Here is a 21588-nt window from a genome sequence, read left to right on the forward strand (position 1 = left end):
TCTGGATATATGCCTAGGTATTACTAGATCATATGGCAACTGTATGTTTAGGTTTCTTTTGGCCAGGCCATGCAGCTTGCTGGACTCAGTTCCCCGACCAGGAACTGAACCAGGCCAGACAGTGAAAACACCGAGTCCTAACTGCTGGATGGCCAGGGAATTCCCTATTTATTTTAGTTTCTTAAGGAACCTCCATGCTGTTTTCTATCGTGGCAGCACCAGTTTACATTCACCCTCCCTCCCACTCCCCAGCAGTGTGTAGGACAGTTCTCTTTTCTCACGTCTGCAGAGAAGTTTTGTTTTTGAACAATCACTAATGGATGTTGGATTTTGTCAGATGCTCTTTTGGCATCTGATGAGAGATCACCCCAGTTTTCTTAGTTGTAGCAAATCTCACTGATTGATTTTGGGATGTTAAACCAACTTTACTTTTCCTGGGATAAATTCTACGTGGTCATGAGCTGGGAGGAGGATGAAATCCTGCTTTCTAGGCTGAGCCCCTTATGCTGAACTGAGGAATGTGTACCGGGTTAAGAGAAGTGGCGATGGTGGGAGACTCACGTGCAAGAGAGATTCTGGGGTTAACATCTGGGCTCATCCATTCTCCGTTTCCTACCTGCCCTCAGCCATGGGTCCTTACCCATTAGGGAGTCTCCATTCTCTATGAAGGTAAGAACCTCCCCTCGGGTCATGGAACTCTGGTCCTCAGGGCAGAGGAAACGACCTCTTGTTTCTGAATGTGGCCAGGATCCAGCACCACCGTGTAACGCCCTCTCTCACACACTTCTGTTGGTCGCAAGGGGCTTTTTCCTGCCTGCGGTCCCTGCAGAGAGGAGGGCATAACTAGAAAGTTCTCCTTAGCACCACCCCCTCTGGAGATGCCTGGTCCTGGCCTTATCTGCTCTCTGCCTTCCCCACCAGGTTCTAGGATCCTTCTGTCTCCCTGGGGGTTTCCCACAGCTCTTGTTATTTTCTTGCTCTACAACAATTTCACTTCCATGTCTCACTTCCATGATATCTCCATGATCAAGTTTGGCTGATAGATCCTGTAACCCACGTTAATTCTGCTTTGTCTGAAATCAGGGTTAGCAGAATTTCAGGAGCTGGAAGTCTACTTGTGACAGAGAACTTGATGCAATATTGGATGCATAAAGATAATAGAGCAATATCTTCCAAGTATTGGTGTACTGCAGTCCATGGGATCGCAAAGAGTTGGCCACAGCATACTGACTGAACAACAACAATAAATCTTCCAAGTATTGATGACAAAGAAATTTGGACTTGAATGCTATACTTAAATTATCATTTACGATACTGAAGTCTCCCACACGGGAGGCCCTTAATCCTAAATGCCATGTGTGCCAAGGTTATCATTTCAATCTTTGATAACATTTGACTTTATTTTAAGAAATCAAAGTAAAAGTAATCCAAAACCACAGATTATGTACAACAAATCAAAGTTTGCTACTTTGAGGGGAGGTTGAAGAAGAGGGAGAGATTATTAATCTTTTGTGGTAAAATTATATTTTTCCTGGTAAAACTCTCAGAGGGGTATTGACTTTAAAGTAAAGCCTCCACTGCTTCAGCCTTTTCAGTTCCATTCCCCAAAGGTAACCACTGCTAATAGGCTTCTGTGTCTGCTTCTAGAATGTTCTATACATATTTAAAATATATGTGTGCCTATACATGGCATGTGAGTGTGTGTGCTTTGTATGAATTGCATTATGCTATACATAATGTTTTATAGGGATTCCCTTGTAGCTCAGTTGGTAAAGAACCTGCCTACAATTCAGGAGACCCAGGTTTGATTTCTGGTTTGGGAAGATCACCTGGAGGAGGAAATGGCAACCCACTTCAGTGTTCTTGCCTGGAGAATCCCATGGACAGAAGAGCCTGGTGGGCTACAGTCCATGGGGTTGCAAGAGTTGGACACAACTTAGCAACTCAACCAATGTTTTATAATTAGTTCTTTCCTTTCAGCAACATCTCTTTCTTTTTTAAACTATCTTTAAAAAAAAAATTATTTGGCTGTGTTGGGTCTTAGCAGCAGCAAACTGGATCTTTCATTGCAGTGCGCAGAGTCTCTAGTTGTGCTGCGGGCTCCAGATGTCAAGGGCTTCAGTAGTCACAGCAGGTGGGCTTAGTTACTTAGAGGCAAGTGGGACCTCAGTTTCCTGACCAGGGATCAAACCCCTATCCTCTGAACTGCAAGATGGATTCTCAACCACAGGACCAGCAGGGAAGTCCCAACGTAGCTTTATTGCTACATATAGACCTCCCTTGTTAGCCTTAAAGTGAAAGTGAAGTTGCTCAGTCATGCCGACTCTTTGTGACCCCATGGACAGTAGCCTGCACCAAGCTCCTCCGTCCATGGGATTTTCCAGGCAAGAGTACTGGAGTGGGTTGCCATTTCCTTCTCCAGGGAATCTTCCCGACCCAGGGATCGAACCCAGGTCTCCTGCATTGTAGACAGACACTTTACTGTCTGAGCCACCGGGGAACACAAGGCTTGTTAGGGTTAAAGGGCTGCATAAAACACTATTATGTAGATGTACCACAATATGGCAAAAATTTGTTGAGGACATTTGGCTTGTTTATAGTCTTCTTGGTTGTTGCAAATGAGGCTGAAATGAACACTCTTGTGCAGGTATCTTTCTGTTTTCCTGAGAATGCATCTGAAAAGTAAATTCCTTTCTGGAAGTAGAAATGTTGAGTCAGAGCAAGTGTACCTTTTAGATTTTGACTGATAGTGCCCGAGTGCCATCCCATGGCACAGAGCCAATCTACACTTATTTTTTCACACATTGTCTGGCACTGGCTTTATCCATCCTTTGAAATTTTAGCTAGTCTGTCTGATTGATAAAGATGCTGTTGAATTATTTTACTTTGAATTTTGTGCTTCTTATTTTTAGTGTCATTTTGTAGAACTTTGTCTCATGGAAGCTTACCACCTATCCCAGCCCTCTGTCCTCCTCCCTCAACCCCCACCAAAAATCACAAGTATAAAAGGAATTAACTGAATAACCATTAAATATTTACGTAGTCATGTAACTGAACCCATCTTTACTTTTACCATACTATCCTAAACAAATTTGAAAGTCATTATTTGAAACTAACAAAGGTCTGAATGCTCACTCTTTAAAAATTTTTAATCTTGTTCATAAAGTAGGAAGCGCAACCTTTCTAGAATAGAGGGTTAAAAATGTCCAGTGCTTTTCAACTCTATGAATCTACCGTCTAAAGAAAACCAAAAGAAGTATGCTAAATTCTTTTGTTTAAAAATACTTACACTGAAAGCTTTTAAGGGAAAGAGAATATTTATTATTATAGATTTTATAGGTTCTGTGCAGAAACTCAATGACCAAATTTATATACATTTTTCAAAAAGAAAGCATTTAGGAATAAACCTAGCAAGAGGGTAAAACAATAACACTTCAATGAAGACTATAAAAGTAGACTTAAATAAAATGGTATATGATATTTCTCAAGAATGTAAACTCCACGAGAGCAAGTAATTTGTTAATTGCTATATCCCCAGCACCAAGAACAGGGCTGGCACAGACATGCTAAGTAAATAAATGTTAAATGGATGAATGTGCATGGATGGAAAGATTTAATATCATAAGATGCCAATTGTCACCAAATTTATGCATAAATTGAATATAATATTAATAAAATTCCATTATCTTTCTCATGGAACTAGACACTCAAAAATTCACAAGAGACCACAATGTTAAGAATGTTGAGGATTCTTTTGAAAAAGAAGAATAAGAAAGGAGAATTTATCTTATAAGAAATCAAAACATATTAGAAAGTTATGGCAACTGCAATGATTAGGTATTGACATAGAAACGGATAAATAGACTAGTAGATCAATAGAACAGAATAATCTAGAAACACACACATTTATGGTAAATGATAAAAGTAGCATCTCAGTTCAGTGGAGAAACAACAGATTATTCAGTTAAAGGCATTGGGACAACTGGTTTTCCATTTGGAAAGAAATGAAGATAGCTCTCTCCCTTACACTATTCACTCACAAAAATTCCACATGATTTAGCAATCTAAGCTCCAATATTTTCGTCACCTGATGCGAAGAACTGACTCATTGGAAAAGACTCTGATGCTGGGAAAGAATGAGGGCAGGAGGAGAAGGGGGCGACAGAGGTTGCGATGATTGGATAGCATCACTGACTTAATGGACATGAGTTTGAGTAAACACCAGGAGATAGCGAAGGACAGGGAAGACTGGTGTGGTGCAGTCCACGGGGTCACGAAGAGTCAGACACAACTTAGAGACTGAACAACAATGACAAAGCTTTCAGAAAAATATATAGGAGGATATATAAGTTTATGATTTTTGAAAAAGGGTAATCCTCTTAAGTCTGAAAAGAAAAATCCATAGAGGAAAAGATTGATAAATCAGACCACCTTAAAATTGAGACCCTACAAAAAATTAATGAAAAGTGACAAGACTGTAAAAAAATATTAGCAACACACATGACAGGTGACAGATTACTGTTTATCCAGAGCATATAATAACTTTGTACTTCAATAAAAAGAGTGATAATCAGTAGGAAAATGGAGAAATCCAAACAGGAAATTTACAGAACTAAATACAACTAAAATGATGCACAAACTATTAACCAAAGAAGTAAAACCTGAACCAATAGTGTGATTCTAATCTTCACCTACAAGAATTTTACTTTTTTAGAAATACCTATTAAACATTTAAAATGCATAAAACCTATGCCCTACTTCTCAGTCTTTACTCTGGAGAACACACGTGTGCACACAAAGAGGCTCTTGCCGCACTGTTTTTAATAGTGAAAAATGGAAAAGTGTCAGCCTCCAACAATGATGAAGAGTTGCCTAGCGGTGGTATATCATCTAAAGAACACCGCGTGTGCATGCTCTGTCGCTCCGTCTGATTCTGTGACCCCATACAGCTCCTCTGTGCATGGGATTTTCCAGGCAAGAATACTGGGGCAGGTTGCCATTTCCTACTCCAGGGGATCTTCCCAGATCAGGGATCAAACCTGTGTCTCTCGGGTCTAAAGTGAGACAGTTTTGTAAGTAACACATGATTACAGATCTGCAAGAGGTATTGTTGAGTGAGAGAAGCACGCTGCTAAACAGTGTGTACAATGTGATATCATTTATGGAAAAACAAACAAACAAGAATATTTCCCACAGATCTACCCGCATAAATGAATGTAAGGTAAAAAGATTTGGAAGGACAAACACAGAAATGACAACAGTATTTATGTCTCAAGAGTAGGGGGAAGGGACTATAATTGAAAATGATGCAATAATCTAATCCAGAAACTGACCTGCAACATTTTAATTTTATTCAAAACATATCCAGGTATGAATTACTTGCATACTTCTATATTAATTTTAAAACTTGAAGGAGAGAGAAAGCAAAGACTTTGGACTGGGTGCAATTCGAAGTGTTTGAGGGGTCACTGTCCCTACCCCCTCCCCAGCTTCCATAACCTCCTTCACTCCAGCCACACACACACTGTAATCCCAACTGAACTGTTTCCTAAATAGCATTAAGAAAGAATAAACTGTTTTGCAAGCAGTAGCAGAGAGAGCCCGTTACCCCACAGACAGATAAACTTTTTTTGCAAGCAGTAGCAGAGAGGGCCCGTTACCCCACAGACGTTGGACTTCACCTTAGGAGTGGGGATGTTTGGGAAGGCAAAGTGGGGAGAAGGGCAGTGTGTGTGGGTGGAGGGGGTCTCCCACAAAGGACTGTAGTCTTAAAATGTAGCAGTCTCAGCAGCACCTTCCAGAGGCTACCCCAGGATGGGAAGCTAGGGGTAATTTGTGCCATGAGGCTTGTCAGAAATCTCTCTTCTGGCAGACACATTCTCCTTCTGGTTACTCTGCACACTGAGAAGCCCTCTGAGCCTCAGTTACACCTGGGCTTCCCAGGTGGCACCAGTGGTAAAGAACCCGCCTGCCAATGTACGAGACGTAAGAGATGAGGGTTCTATCCCCGGCTCGGGAAGAACCCCTGGAGGAGGGCTTGGCAACCCACTCCAGTATTCTTGCCTGGAGAATCCCATGGACAGAGGAACCTGGTGGGTTACAGTCCATAGGGTCGCAAAGGGTTGGACATGACTGAAGCAACTTAGCCTGCATGCATTCAGACAAACAGGGCTGAGAAGAGGAATCAAAAATGATACAGACTGGTCAGCCTTGCAATGATGTCACTTGGCCCGTTATTAATTGGTTGCAAACATCATAAAGAGCATCGCACATCATCATAGAGCATCTCAAACCTCTGCACACAAATGCAGGCCCACAGCCCCCATCGTGGGCCGAAGGCAGGTGGTTTGGGATGGTCCATCCTGAGAATCCTCCCCCATCCACACAGAGAATTTAGGGCATTTTAGTATCATTCTTTGAAAATGCTTCAGTTTTTCAAAATTCACTGCCTCATCACCACGTGTGTATGAGAAATCAGGGCAGGTCTCTTGATGCCTATGAATCAGTGCCTATGACCTGGCACTGGGCCTCTGGGCCGGTCCCTGAAGTACCCACGTGAGCTTTCTAAAATGAACTCTGACCACGCACTTCAGGGCCTCCACGGCTCCCTGGAGCCTTCAAAACAAGGACTTCTCAGGAGGTCAGCAAGAGTGTTGTGTCCTGGACCTCAGCCTGCTTCATCAGCCTCAGCCTGCCCCAGCCTCTCCCCCATGTTGGGACCATCCGGATGAAGCCCACCAGTGTCAAAGCTTTGCTGTGTCATCCTCAGGGGCCAGAGCACTCTTTCTTCCTGTGTCCAACTTCTAAACATTCTTCAAGGCAATCTCAAATACTAATTCCTCAAAAAGGCCTTCTCTGATGCTCCTGAAGAATTCTGCCCAGGGTTGTTGGGGTGCTGTTGGTCTGCATCCTCCTGTGCTCGTTGAGGTCAGGGTCTTTGCTCACTAGAGGGCAGGGTACCTGGCATGTGCAACGGCTTAGTAACTACCAATTGAACAATCCTGGGTGAAAGGTCAGGAATAAACCTTCAGAGGCCATTGGGTAAAGAGCACTTATTTGTAAGTCAAGAGATCTGACCAGTAGATTATTCCGAGCTGTCACATTGCTGCTATCGGCAAAGTCATTTCCTTCCCAGACCTCTGTCTTCCTCATCTGTGCTAAGAGGAGCTTGTATTAAATGTCTCTCCCCTCCTGGGCTCTGACCATTCCCTTAAAGGACACTAACTGTCAGAGCTAACGAGGGTGATGGGGTGCTTCCATGCATGGCTGGGAGGGTGAACGCTTTAAAAATGTGGATACCCAGGTATGCAGCAATTTTACTTTCAGGACTTTTTACCTAAGGAAATAATTTTGGAGGTGACTGGAGATTTACATGGATCACGATCCCAGCACTGCTTCTAACAGTGAAAATAGGAAATGACCCACGTATCTTAACAAGAGAGGATTAGTGAATAAAACATAGCATCTCATACACAATATTATGCAGACATAAGAATGAAATAAATCTGTTTATTGACACAGATGTCCAGGCTAAATTAAGTATTAAGAGTCAGATTATAAAATAATATTTAAAGTATGTTCTTTCTTTCTTTTCTTTTTTTTGGATCATACCTTGCATCTTGCAGAATCTTAGTTCCCTGACCAAGGGTTGAACCCAGGGCATGGCAGTGAAAATGCCAAGTGCTAACCACTGGACCATCAGGGATAAGTATGTTCTTATCACTGTTTGAAATACATATTGGACTTCCCTGTGGTCCAGTGGTTAAGAATCCACCTGCCAATGCAGAAGACATGGGCTCCACCCCTGGTTTGGGAAGATTTTATATGCCAAGGGGCAACAAAGCCCAAAAGCCACAATTACTAAGCCTGAGCTCTAGAGCCTGTGTTCCATAAGTACTAAGCTCGTGTGCTGCAACTACTCAAGCCTGCACGCCTAGAACCCATGCTCTACGACAAGAGACGCCACTGCAGTGAGAAGCCTGTGCGACGCAACTGGAGAGTAGCCCGTGTGCCGCAGGCAGAGAAAGCCCACAGGCAGCAACAAAGACCCAGTGCAGCCAAAATGAAGTAATAAATAAATAAAATGCATATTACATCTACATCTACATATCAAATTATGAAATGGGATGATAAGTCAGTGCTAGGAATATGGGAAATTATTTTCCTTCTTGTTTCTTATTTATGTGAAAGATGACAAAGCTGGAAAGAAAAAAATTACCCATAATCTCACCTGTTTGTAAATAGTTTATTTATTTATTCTGTAACATTTCATGAATGGAAATACATTACAGAGTTAAAAAAAAAAGTATTTTTCAAAAGCCTATAAAATTCTAGAACCTGATTCATGAAGAGCCACTTGTCTATGTTCACACATAGCAAGCCCTGGAAGAACAAGGCTGGAAGAATGGCCCCTTTCTCGTGGGTCTTCCTGGCAGGTGGGAAGGTACACCGGGAAGATGTTTGCTGTCCCTTGTTCCTAGGCTGAGAAGTGGTCTGGGGATAGATGGCAAGAGTGAGTGCAGGAGGGTGTCCGGAGGTAGGAGGTGTGGGTAGACCGAACAGGACATGGGGGCCATGGTTGGCATGTGCCCAGCCTGACGAGGGCACAGGAAGGCAGATGAACACAGTCATGAGTTGTAGGGCACCTTTCCCACCGGCACTCCCTTTGCCAGCCTTCCTCTGGGTCTGGGCTGCGTCACCCAGCTGACCACTAACCACAGCCAGCTCTGTTCTCTCCTGGTTCCTGAAATCTGGGAGCAGATGGAGGGGTTGTTGGAGGCAGTCCACTACCAAGAGCCAAGAGGAAAGGCGAGGAGAGGGATAGAGGAAGTTACCTTGGTCCTCAGACCGTAGTCCCCACGTTCCTCTTTCCTGTAAAGCTCAACGATCTCCAGTCAGATTTCCTGTCCCCTTAGCCTGCTCCAAGAATGAGGGGCTGCCCACCATGGTTGGCCCCAGGGGCCTGGTTACTATTGAGCGTGGGGGAACTGTGTCCGGAGGCAGATCAGGCCATGATCACTCCAATTTCTGTTTCCCATTATTCCCTGGGCTGTCGGTTCCTAACTTTCATCCCTTGCAAAGGAACCCTGGATACTCAGTTGAACCAGAATTTTGGAGAGGGGGGATAAAATTTTGCACGCTTTGGGGACAGCACTGGTCTAGCACACATGGGGAGCTGAGATTCTCTGGAGGAGTGCCAAGTTCACGGGCTGGAGACGGTTTTGGTCCCTCCTCCATTGCCTGTTTCTCCCACATGAGGGGGCTGTTTCTGTGCTCCCTGGCCCCAGTGAGGGAGGAGAGAGACTTGAGTCTCCAGGGGCGGGACCCACCTGCCCCAGCCCTCCCCCAGCCTGGAGAACATAAAAGCCCAGGTTCAGCTAAGAGGTGATGCCAATGCCAGGTGGAGCCCTGGAACTTTGGAGGTAGGGTCCTAGACTCTGTCTGTAGGCAGAACCCACTGCGGGGGCACTGGGTGAGAAGGAGGGGGTGAGGAGCCTGGGAGGAGGTGGCTGTGGGGCGCTTGTCTCCCCAGCGCACTGTGGGCTTTGCATACTTCGTGGGCACGGGGTCTTGTTGCAGAGATGAAGCTGCTCCTGGGCTCCGCAGGACTCCTGGCAGTTCTGATCATGCTCCAGCCCTCAGAGGGTGTCCCTCCAGGTAACAGTTCAGCAAGAAGGGAAAAGGTGGCGTGTTAAGGGTAGTTCCGAGTCCCTGGGATTCCTTTCCTCCTTGTAAGCCACCCGGGCTCTGGGGCCCGATGGGGACTTTGGGTCCATTCCTGACCTCCTGACCTCTGTTCTGGGCAGCTGTCCCAGGGGAAGTGGATACCTCGGTGGTGCTGACCTGCATGGAGGAGGCCAAGCGGCTAGTGGACAAAGTCTACAAGGAGCAGCGGGAAAGGTGGGGCTTCTGAGTGAGGCTGTCCCTGGCCTTTCAGAGAAGGAACAGGCAGCGGGGAATGTGCGGCTAGAGGTGGGGCCCTCTGCCGGGCTGTCTTTCTGTCTTTGAGTGTGAAGATGTCCTCAAGACCATGCCTCCCATGGCCTCATCTTTGGACTCCCAGGTCCAAACCATGTTTACAAAGACAAACCTGCTTCCCAGCTCTGGGTCTTTCGAGCCCACAGCTCTGGGCTGGGGCCCTGCTGAGTGTCTCCCCCTCCTTTCTCTGGGCTCACCCCTCCTTCTCTCAAGCAGCATCAAGCAGCGGCTTCACAGTGGCTTGGCCAGCCCCATGGAACTCCTGTCCTACTTCAAGCAGCCAGTGGCGGCCACCAGGACCGCTGTGAGGGCGGCTGACTACCTGCACGTGGCCCTCGGCCTGCTGGAGAGGAAGCTGAGGGCCCTGTGGCCAGGCCGCTTCAACGTCACAGGTACTGTTCCCGCTACTATTCCAGCGCCTCACTCAATCCCTGTGGGTCTCCCAATCCCTCCTTCCGGGGGGTATCCTAGCATCCCCCCACTATGTCCTCAGACCACATCTCCCAAGCAAGGCTCCCCAGCAGTGGGTAGAAAACAGGGGCTCAGCTCCCACTTGCCTCCTACTTTGCCCGGTCCACAGACGTGCTGACCCCAGCCCAGCTGAACCTGCTGTCCAAGACTAGCGGCTGCGCCTACCAGGACCTGGGGGTGAGCTGCCCAGAGAAGGACAAGTACCGAACCATCACCGGGCAGTGCAACAACAGGTGCGGCCGCTGGGGGCCGGCCCTCGATGGGCGGGCGGTGGCTGGAGGCTGGGGACCCTACCAAGGGGTGTCAGCACCGTGTTCCTGCCCCTGCAGGCGCAGCCCCACGCTGGGGGCTTCCAACCGCGCCTTTGTACGCTGGCTGCCGGCGGAGTACGAGGATGGCTTCTCGCTGCCCTTCGGCTGGACGCCCCGGGTCAAGCGCAACGGCTTCCCAGTTCCCCTGGTGAGCCCCAGCCGGGTGGAGGGAGAGCAGCCTGGCCGAGACCGCGGCCCCTGACGCCCGGTGTCCCACAGGCTCGCGCCGTGTCCAATGAGATCGTGCGCTTCCCCACGGAGAAGCTGACTCCGGACCAGGAGCGCTCACTCATGTTCATGCAGTGGGGCCAGCTGCTCGACCACGACCTCGACTTCTCCCCCGAACCGGCCGCCCGCGTCTCCTTCCTCACCGGCATCAACTGCGAGACCAGCTGCCTGCAGCAGCCGCCTTGCTTCCCGCTCAAGGTGCTTCCTCCCGGCCCCACCCTGCAGACCGCTGAGTCGGGGGAGGGGGGCATCGTTCCCCGAAGGGGCCATCCCTCTTCCTGCCCTGCTTTCCTTCCCTGGGTCCCAGCAAGCCTGGCCCTGACCGCCCCCTCCCCTCCACCCCCCACCATCTCCCACCCTCTCTGTGCTGAGGACCTTCCCACTGCCCCTCAGACTTCTGTGTGTAAGCGCCAGGGGCTCAGTCATCTTCCCTCCCGACTCGGGGGGGGGCCCCCACCCCCAGCCCACATCACACAGAGCTTGGTAGTGGGGTTGCGGAGGGGCTGAGAGTGGACACCTGCAGAGTAGGTAGCAGGGGAGAGAAGGAAGGAAGGAGGGTACCAGAGAGAGGCGGACAGAGGCAGACAGGGGCCGGAGTGAGAGCCAGAGAGACAAGAGGGGGAAGGGAATGAAGAGGAGGCCGCCGGAGAGGACAGAGAGAGAGCCAGAGACCAGAGTCAGAGGAGAGGAGAGAAAGGAGGTTGAGGGGGAGGTCGGAGGACTGGCCAGCGCACCTCCAGGGGGGCCCAGGTCCCCCATGCCGGCCCTCCAGTCACCGCCCCTCCAGCTCAGAGGCGCTCTGCCGGTGGGACCTTAGGCTCATCCCTCGGGGGCCTTGAGAAGCCTTCCTGCCAGCTAAGGGGCCCGAGGGGCTCTGTTAACTGTCTGGGTTGCCCGCTCTGGTCCTGGGTTCCAGACGGCTTCCCTGGCGGGAATTCAGGGCCTAAAAAGGCGGGTGGACCAGAGAGAGCCACTCCTGACCTCTGTCTCTGGTCGCGGCGAGCCCGCGGGGCCTCTCTCTCTGCACCTCAGATCCCGCCCAATGACCCCCGCATCAAGAACCAGCAGGACTGCATCCCCTTCTTCCGCTCCAGCCCTGCCTGCCCCCAGAGCAACATCACCATCCGCAACCAGATCAACGCACTCACCTCCTTCGTGGACGCCAGCATGGTCTACGGCAGCGAGGACCCCTTGGCCATGAGGCTGCGCAACCTGACCAACCAGCTGGGGCTGCTGGCCGTCAACACCCGCTTCCAGGACAACGGCCGGGCCCTGCTGCCGTTCGACAACCTGCGCCATGACCCCTGCCTCCTCACCAACCGCTCTGCGAACATCCCCTGCTTCCTGGCAGGTCAGTCCTGGGCAGGGACCTGAACTGATGCAGGGCGCCCCCTACTGGAGCCACGGCGAGCCTATTGCAGAGCCCCTTGTGGAGTTAGCATTCAGAGAGACTGCCCTCACCAACTTACAGGATGTGAATCGGCTGTTGCCTTGGTAACAAGTTGGATGGAGCCAGAAAGGCAAAACAAAAGCAAACCCCCAAAACGACAAGAACAAACCCCCCGAATTTAAGAAGGAGACTCAGGGATGGCCAAGGCGCCTGGCTCCATCTATCTAGCCCTTTCTCTGTTGCTCCCTTTCCATTTGGGCTCTGTGAGAGGGGAAAGCTGAATCCTCCAGGGACAGGAAACCAAAGAGACAGAGAGCAACATGGCGCCCTCAACCCTCTAGAACAACAGTATCCAATATGGCAGACACTAGGCACACATGGCTATTTTCATTTATATGTAATTTAGCTTAAATTAAAAACAAGCTTGCTCCACTGTGCTAGCTACCTTTCAAGTGCTCATTTCAAGTGTTCAGTAGCCCCAGAGGCTAATGGCTTCTATACAGGACAGCTCAAATGTAGAACGTTTTCATCCGTGCAGAATTTCTGTGGGACAGAGCTGCTCCAGAACATCACCACCTACCCACCTTGATTCCCGTAATTAAAGAGGGTAGGATTTTTGATTTAGACAACTGGCAGTCCTGGGGATAAGGTTGGAGCAGTGACGGTGGCCATGCCCAGAAATTTTACTTGATACGGTGTTTTTAACTATGAAGCCAGCAGTGGGTCTGAGCTCTCTGGCCTCTCAACCTCTACTCATGAAGGCTCTGCTGGCTGGGCCCTGGGGAGGAGAATCAGGGTCAGCCCCACTGTGGACTTTTCTGGGCAAGAGGAGAAGGAGCAGCAGTTCTCCACCTCCACATGGTGTTGAGTCACGTGTCCCTGGCCCGGTTGATCTTGACCTCTTGTCAAGTAATGAGAAGGAAAAGCTACTCTCAGGGAATTTCCTTGCCACCGACGTTTAGAGCTGGGGAGAACTGAACCCAGTGTCTTGCAGAAATGGGCCTGGTCCTGATCCTCCAGAGCAGGGTTAGGGGAGGACTAGAGGGATCAGAGGGTCACTCTTGGTTCTTTTGAACAGTCTCAGGTGTGGCCTTCAAACATCCTGTGCCCTGACTCCCTCTCCCAAGCAGGCTGCAGAGTTAGCATGTAATAAGGTGGGCATGGCAGTTCTGAGCAGGTGGTAGTGGCTTTCTAGAGTCCTGTGTTAAGAAGGATTCTGAGGTTGCATCCAATTTCTTTTTTTATATTAATTTTTAATTAATTTTTATTTTTGGCTGCACTGGGTCTTCAGCTATGTGCAGGCTTTCTCTAGTTGTGGCAAGTGAGAACTACTCTAGTCATAATGTGTGGGCTTCTCACGGTGGTGGCTTCTTTTGTTGTGAAGCACAGGCTCTAGGGCACGCAGACTTCGGTAGTTGTGGCACATGGGCTTAGTTGCTCCATGGCATGTGTGATCTTCCCAGACCAGGGATCACACCCATGTCCCCTGCATTGGCAGGCAGATTCTTAACCACTGGACCACCAGGGAAGTCTGCATCTAATCTTATCAGGAGTAAAGGCTGTGATCATTTGCTGTGTCTGACATGGGCAGGAAGACAGGGAGAGCCAACATGCATGCTACTTTTTTTGGCCTTCCCTGAATCAAGAAAATGCCAATCAAGCAGTGCTCATGGATCTCCTATTTTGTCCCAGGAAGTGTGTTAAACCCCAAGTGTTTGTGTGTGTGTTGGGTGGGAGGGTCAGATACAAAAAGGCACAAGCCATGGTCCTTGTCCTCCAGGTGCCAGCAGTCTCAGGTATGGGGAGGTGGCAAGTCTTGTGTCAGATCTGATGCTTAGTAGATGAGCATCCCCAGCTAGCACTGAAGAGCTGCTATGGTGGACCAGGGAATCGAGGGAGGCCTCCTAGATGGGGTGCAGACTGAGCATGGCGTGAAAAGTTGAGTGGAGATAAGCAGCATTTGAGGCCTTGGCCCCAGAGGGAGTTTCAGTGGAGCAAGTCCTTTCTGGGAGGGAGGTCTTAGGAATGACAGTAGCTTTTGCTTCCCCAAGGGGACTCCCGTGCGAGTGAGATGCCTGAGCTCACCTCCATGCACACACTCTTTGTGCGGGAGCACAACCGGCTGGCCACAGAGCTCAAGCGCCTGAACGCCCACTGGAACGGAGAGAGGCTCTATCAGGAAGCCCGAAAGATCGTGGGAGCCATGGTCCAGGTAGGCAGTCCTGGGCATCTGTGATGCCAGGGGTCGGCAGACTTGGGATGCCAAAGTGCCTCTGCCACATCTTAGCTGTGCAAATTAACCCATATGAGCTATGTGAAAACACCTGGCAGATACTAAGTGCCTGACAAGGGTCACTTGCCTTTCATCCCTTCATTCCCAGGCTTGCTCTCCTTTCTACTTTCCTGTCTACCAGGAATAATACTGACAGGTTTAAACAGGTGGGTCTAAAATGCTGGGCACACAGTGAAAGTGGAAGTCGCTCAGTCGTGTCCGATTCTTTGTGACCCCATGGACTACACAGTCCATGGAATTCTCCAGGTCAGAATACTGGAGTGGGTAGCCGTTCCCTTCTCCAGGAGATCTTCCCAACCCAGGGATCGAACCCAGGTTTCCCACATTGCAGGTGGATTCTTTAGCAGCTGAGCCACCAGGCGTACAGTAGGTGTTCAGTAAATTCTTCTCCTTTCCTTCATCACATTGCAACTCTTGGCTCCTTTACACACTCCCTCTTCTTTACGGCTCTATCACAGCTCACCCACTCTCCTTATCCTCGCTTGTCCCTGAGGGGTGTTCTCCCAATTTTGGGGAGAATATTTAAATGCTTTATTTATTTATTGTCTGCGCTACTTAGCTTTTGGGATCTTAGTCCCCCAACCAGGGATTGAACCTGAACCCCCTGCAGTGGAAATGCAGAGTCCAAACCACTGGACTGCTAAGGGATTTCCTTTCTCCCAAGTTTTGATGCTCCAGCATCCTCATCCTCTCCCAGGTCATGAACATGCACTCGAGTGCACACACCACACACATACACACACACACACACACCGCTTGTTAATACTCCTCAACTTTGGAGTGGAGAGAGTTGCTGTTGCTGAGGGTGACCAGGGTGACCAGTTTTCCATTGGCACTAAGAACTTAAATGAGATTTGTTTAACTCTGAGAGGAGATTCCAGAGTCTAGAATCTAGAGTGTGTCTGTTCCCTCTCCTCTCTTTTCACTGCGAGAAATCACCTAGGGTGGCCCTTTTCCATTTTGCCTCCCCTCCTTCTGCAGATACTAGATTAACCCTACTGTGGGCCAGGCACTTTGTTGCCTACTGAGTAATTTCAAGAGAAATGAGATCCAACCCTTGCCCTCAAGGAGCTAGTGTGCTAGTTAAGAGAAGTGAGACAGGAATAACTCAAGGGCAAGGGAGCTATGAAAGGACTCACAAAACCTTTTATTATTTAATCCTTGGAGAAGGAAATGGCAACCCACTCCAGTGTTCTTGCCTGGAGAATCCCAGGGACGGTGGAGCCTGATGGGCTGCCGTCTATGGGGTCGCACAGGGTCGGACACGATTGAAGCGACTTAGCAGCAGCAGCAGCAAGGCACAGTGCAGCATAATTACCCGTAATTTACATTTGAGGAACTGAGGCTCAGAGGGGTTAATAACTGGCCTAAGGTCACACAGCAGGCAAGCACTCGAGCCCTGTTTATGCCACTTGGTCCCACTCTGTGGGACCCAGGTCCAGTACTGTGGGAGGCAAATCCTTGGCCTTAGACGAGGGAGGGATCGCGCCGAGTAAGGAGCAGGTGAAGAATCCGCAGAGAGGGGTGAGTGGAGAGGCCACTCTGAGTGACTTTCCTTTAGATCATCACTTACCGGGATTACCTGCCCCTGGTGCTGGGGCGGGAGGCCATGCGGAAGTACCTGCGCCCCTACTGCTCCTACAACGACTCGGTGGACCCGCGCATCTCCAATGTCTTCACCAATGCCTTCCGCTACGGCCACACCCTCATCCAACCCTTCATGTTCCGCCTGAACAGTCGATACCAACCTATGCAGCCCAACCCCCGCGTGCCGCTCAGCAGAGTCTTTTTCGCCAGCTGGAGGGTTGTGCGTGAAGGTGAGCAAGACGCTGTCCGGGAGTGAGGGAGTGAACTGGCAGCCGGTGGGCTGGGCGTGGACTTGGTCACAGGGAGCTAGGGCGGAATACATTGTCTTTCCTTCCGTCTTCTGGGCATCTGATTTCCGGCCTGGTTCACTTGACTCTGCTTGCACATCGAACAACAGAAAGTGGGATGAGACAGCTTATAGGGAGCTGGCTCCTTCCTGTGCGTTGGGATCCTCAGGGACCCAGGAGGGCTGGGAGCATCTGAGCCTGACGAGTTTGAATGGCTTTATCCCCGAGACCGCAGAGCCTCAGTGAGGATCTGTCCACCCGGGGACCTTGGCGCCAGGAGCCACATGTGCTCAGCGCTCTCAGCCACTGCCCCCGGGTCCGGCTCGTTGCAGTCTGAGCTCAGATACCGAGCTGGACCCTTCCCCTGGCGTGCTCCTCTTGCTCCAGGTGGCATCGACCCTATCCTACGGGGCCTTATGGCCACCCCTGCGAAGCTGAACCGCCAGAACCAAATTGCGGTGGACGAGATCCGGGAGCGGCTGTTTGAGCAGGTCATGAGGATCGGGCTGGACCTGCCTGCGCTCAACATGCAGCGCAGCCGCGACCACGGCCTCCCTGGTGAGGGGGCTGCCCTGGCCTCCCGGGCCAACCCACCTCCCAGTCCAGCGCCTGTCCTCTCCAGTGCCCCCAGCTACCTGGGCACCCCACCCCCACCGCCAACCCTCGGAACCTTGCTCTTAGGATGCGGCCTGAAGTCAGGCCCCTGGGCCCCTCTGCCCCATTTCCAGCACCTTCCACCTACTTTGTGTTGCTGCTGCTAAGTCGCGTCAGTCGTGTCCGACTGTGCGACCCCATAGACGGCAGCCCACCAGGCTCCCCCGTTCCTGGGATTCTCCAGGCAAGAACATTGGAGTGGGTTGCCATTTCCTTCTCCAATGCATGAAAGGGAAAAGTGAAAGGGAAGTCGCTCAGTCGTGTCCGACTCTTAGCGACCCCACGGACTGCAGCCCACCAGGCTCCTCAGTCCATGGAATTTCCCAGGCAAGAGTACTGGAGTGGGGTGCCATTGCCTTCTCTGTTGTGTTGCTGGAACCCCTCAATAATCTCTTCCTCTCAGAATCCACATAAAATGAAGCAAAATAGATGGAGGTAGGTTTTCAGGGCAGTAGGGGCTCGATGTTATTATGGTGATGCCCTAAATTGTGTTGCTGGAACCCCCCAATTTAGGGCATCGCCATAATAACAATGAGCCCCTACTGCCCTGAAAACCTACCTCCATCTATTTTGCTTCATTTTGTGTGGATTCTGAGGGAAGAGATTATTATCACTTCCATTTTACTGATGTGGAGAAAGAAATGGCAACCCACTCCAGTATTCTCACCTGGAGAATCACATGGATTCAGTCCATGGGGTCACAAGAGTTGGACACAACTTAGCGAGTAAACCACCACCATTTTACTGATGAGGAAACTGAAGCTTGGAGAAATTCAGAACCTGCCCGGGTTCTCCAGCCAAGTCAGGGACAGAGCTGGAATGGGAGCCCAGATCAGCCTACCATCCTGCTGATGCCTGTGCTATGGGACAACTGGTATGGGGCTGATCCTTCCAGACACACTGCACCCATCGCGGGTCTGAGATCTCCACAGGGGCAAGGAGATGCTCCTGTTCTTGGACCCAGCAGGAGTGATGACAATTTAGGATTTACCTTAGAGTGGGAAGGGTAGGGGAAGACAGAGAGGCTCCTGGAGAGACCCAGCTGCGCCCAGGCTCCCGGGGAGGCCAGAGGATTCCCCGGGGGGTTTGTAGACGGGTAACAGCCCCTTTGTGCCCTCCTTTCCTGCACGGACCTCTGTATGTGGCCTCACTGTGTTGGGAGGGTGGCCTTTCTGTGACCCACCCACAACCACTCTCCACTCCTCCCATACAGGGTACAATGCCTGGAGGCGCTTCTGTGGGCTCCCAGTGCCCAACACGGTGGGTCAGCTGGGCACAGTCCTGAGGAACCTGGACCTGGCGAGGAGGCTGATGAAACTGTACCACACGCCCAACAACATTGACATCTGGATAGGCGGCGTGGCCGAGCCCTTGAACAAAAATGGCCGCGTGGGCCCGCTGCTCGCCTGCCTCATTGGGACCCAGTTCAGGAAGCTCCGTGATGGTGACCGGTGAGGGCAGAGGCCCCGCAGCTCTGCCCCTGCCCCTGACCCTTGGGGGACCCCCCGCTTCCTCCTGCTAGAAGGATCCGTGATTCTCCAGTGTGTTCTGGGGAGCCTCAAGGTCGTCACTGATGTACCCTGAAGCTGTTGAGGGTGCAAAAAGAGGGCTCTGTGGTTGTCAAGGAGCGGGGCGAGAAAATGCCACCCTTAGTAACTGCTTCTCCGGGCCCCAGGCGCGGTCACGGGGCCACCAGTCTCCATTGGAAGGTCCCGTCCTTGCTTCCCGTCGGCCGCTGCTCCTGTTTTCATTCCACTGTGGGCCTGACCTCTGTCACACCCAGTTCTCACCTGGTCCGAACTGTGCCTTGGGGAAACTCTTAACAAGGTGTCCCTCTCTGGGTGGACAAATGAGACACACTCCCTAGATCCCGTCTCCCCGCCTGGACGTAGCCCTGTCCAGGGCCCAGGGTCTCATGGGAGAGTGGGCCCGTCTGCCATTAGTGATACCTGGAGGCTGCTGGGGTGGGAGTGGGTTGGGGGGGGCACCTGGGCAGCTGTGAGTGGGGCTCTATTTGTTTGAATCCCCTCTTGGGCTGCCCGAGGGCCTGAAGCTCTCCTGTGCCGTGGGGCCGCTGTCCACTGTGGTCCTCTGTCAACCAGGAACAGCTCCAGCCAGTGGGTGTCCTCCCAGCCCAGGAGGGCCTCAGGCACAGTGGCTGTGGGTGTTCCCGTGCAGGTTCTGGTGGCAGAACAAGGGCGTGTTCAGCAAGAAGCAGCGGCAGGCCCTGGCCAAGATCTCCTTGCCCCGCATCATCTGTGACAACACAGGCATCACCCTCGTGTCCAAGAACAACATCTTCATGTCCAACAGATTCCCTCGGGACTTTGTCCGCTGCAGTAGGGTGCCAGCATTGAACTTGGCTCCCTGGAGGGAAAGGAGCTAGAGGCAGGGTAAGGGGGGCAGCGGGGAAGTGAAGGCTGGGCATCTCCCGGCTGGCCGGTTGGGTCCACAGAGCTCTCCCTTCTCTAGGTGAGCCCCTCCCTGTTCTGGGTGCCAGCCAAAGACACCACTAACAACTGGATATTCGTGTGTGTGTGTGTGTATGCGTGAGCACAGTGAATCGAAATTGCATTTTGTGCGTGTTGCATGTGAATGTGGGTAGTGTTTTGTGTGCTGTGTATACATGAGTGTGTATTTGCTGATACCAGGTGTGTGGAAGGCAGCAGAGTGGATTGGTGAGACGTACAGGCTAAGGAGCCAGACTGCTTGGGTTCAGATCCTGCAGCCTACCGGCTGTGTGACCTTGAACAAGTTCCTCAGCCTTGCTAAGCCTGAATTTCCCTTGTAAATAACTGCTGTCATGGCTCCTTAGAGGGTCCATTGCATCCTCTAGTATTGGGTTTATTGAGCACCCATTACCTGCCAGGCAGTGTGGCCCGCATAGGAAACACACAGAAAAAGTCAGACACCATTTCTGCCCTTGTGGAGCTTATACCTTGACTGTGTCCTGTTAACAGAGGTGAAGCAGCTACCCTGGAGGAGTGACGACCCCGGAGGAGTGGCTATTAGCAGTGGGCTGCGCGTGGGTTGAGTTACGGGCCCAGGCTCGCCAGGCTCAGTCCATGGCTCCCCTTTTTCTTCCTTACCCTGTTGTCTTGCTTATTCACAGGAGCTGCCTGGAGAGGAACTTGGCCCTTTTATACCATTTGTTTATACCTGATGATTATGATAATAAAGCAACACAGATGGAGATCTTTGCTCTGTGTCTGCAGTGGGGCTGGACCCTCAGCAAGAGGCTTGCTCTGGGCTCTGAACTTGAACCAGAGTGGTCTGTGCTTCAGGGCCCTTTCTAAACTGGAGGCCAGGACGTCCAGGCGTTCTCCTTGGGCTGATTCATACATAGAAGGCCGTCAGTCCTTGGACGCCTAGGGGCCAGGCCAAACTGAGCAGACCCTCTTCCCTCACCTTCCCCAGAGAGCGGGAACCGTGGGCACCAAGCCCTTCTGTTGGTGCCCTGCCCCGGGAAGTATTATGCTTGCTACATGCTCGCTCTGCATCAGGCCTGTGCCAAGTGTTGGGAAACAGAGGGCGCTCAGGAGGGAAAAGAGCAGGAGGTTGATGGGAAGGTGGTTCCCTTCCCAGGTGACAAGACACCTGGGGACCCCGTCGGCCGGCCTGGTGGGTCAGAGGCCCCAGGATGGTAGATGCCTCCTTAGTCTTGCCTTCGCCAGGGGTCCAGACCAGGACAGCAGGCGGGGCTGAGGGAGGGGAAGGCGCAGACTCCCCTGATGAGCGTGCCTGGAACTTGATCCCTCTGCCTGCATGGTGGATTCCCTCCTGTTCTCTCCCTTCTTCCCACATTTGGGGAGGGGGACACCCACAGCTGGGGCCTGAAAGGATGAGAGGCTTGTGTACCCACGGGAGCCCCGGACATTAGCACCTCCCCAAAGAGGGAGAAACCCTGCTGAACCCCCTCTCACTGAGGACAGGAAGGGGTCCCGGGGGGTTAAGGGACTCATCTGAGGCCTCCAAGAAGGGGGTCCCAGAGCCAGGGCCACCCAGGTCTTCTGGCTCCCAGGCTTTCCTGTAGGATGGCTGCAGGCCTCCTGCCCCTGCCGTGCCAGTCAGGGGGCCTGGGGGTCCCCACTGGGCTGACCTGACCCAGGAGGGTCTTTGAGAAAGAACTCGTGAATGTGTATTGGGTGGCAAACTAGGAATATTCTGGATCTGCGGTCAGAGGCCTCATAGGCCCCCAGGACTAACCTAGAATAAGGGGATATTTCCCTGAAGGACCCCTAGAAAAGAAATTAACTTTTTTTTTTTAACTGCACATCATGGTATGTGGGAATCTTAGTTTCCTGACCAGGGATTGAACCTGTGTCCCCTGCAGTGGAAGTGTGGAGTCCTAATCACTGGACCACCAGGGAATTCCCCCAAATGAGCTCT

The 21588-nt window shown here is 51.1% G+C and overlaps 1 protein-coding gene across 2 annotated transcripts; it reads left to right on the forward strand.

The window, feature by feature from the left end:
• The first annotated feature begins 8310 nt into the window (after positions 1 to 8310).
• MPO (myeloperoxidase) lies at positions 8311 to 20383 on the forward strand. Of its 2 annotated transcripts, XM_006053929.3 has the most exons (14): positions 9403 to 9422; positions 9580 to 9657; positions 9807 to 9900; positions 10195 to 10370; positions 10559 to 10682; positions 10779 to 10908; positions 10980 to 11186; positions 12021 to 12339; positions 14430 to 14590; positions 16233 to 16488; positions 16933 to 17103; positions 18413 to 18650; positions 19378 to 19592; positions 20160 to 20378. In XM_006053929.3, the coding sequence occupies exons 2-13, from the start codon at positions 9582 to 9584 to the stop codon at positions 19583 to 19585; spliced, it is 2160 nt and encodes a 719-aa protein (XP_006053991.2). In that variant the 5' UTR covers positions 9403 to 9422; positions 9580 to 9581; the 3' UTR covers positions 19586 to 19592; positions 20160 to 20378. The 2 variants fall into 2 exon arrangements, with proteins under 2 accessions (XP_006053990.2, XP_006053991.2); XM_006053928.3 differs by having other exon boundaries at positions 8311 to 9657; positions 20312 to 20383.
• The last annotated feature ends 1205 nt before the right edge of the window (positions 20384 to 21588 follow it).

The sequence above is a fragment of the Bubalus bubalis genome, chromosome 3, assembly GCF_019923935.1.
Source record: "Bubalus bubalis isolate 160015118507 breed Murrah chromosome 3, NDDB_SH_1, whole genome shotgun sequence".
NCBI classification, from domain to species: Eukaryota; Metazoa; Chordata; class Mammalia; order Artiodactyla; family Bovidae; genus Bubalus; species Bubalus bubalis.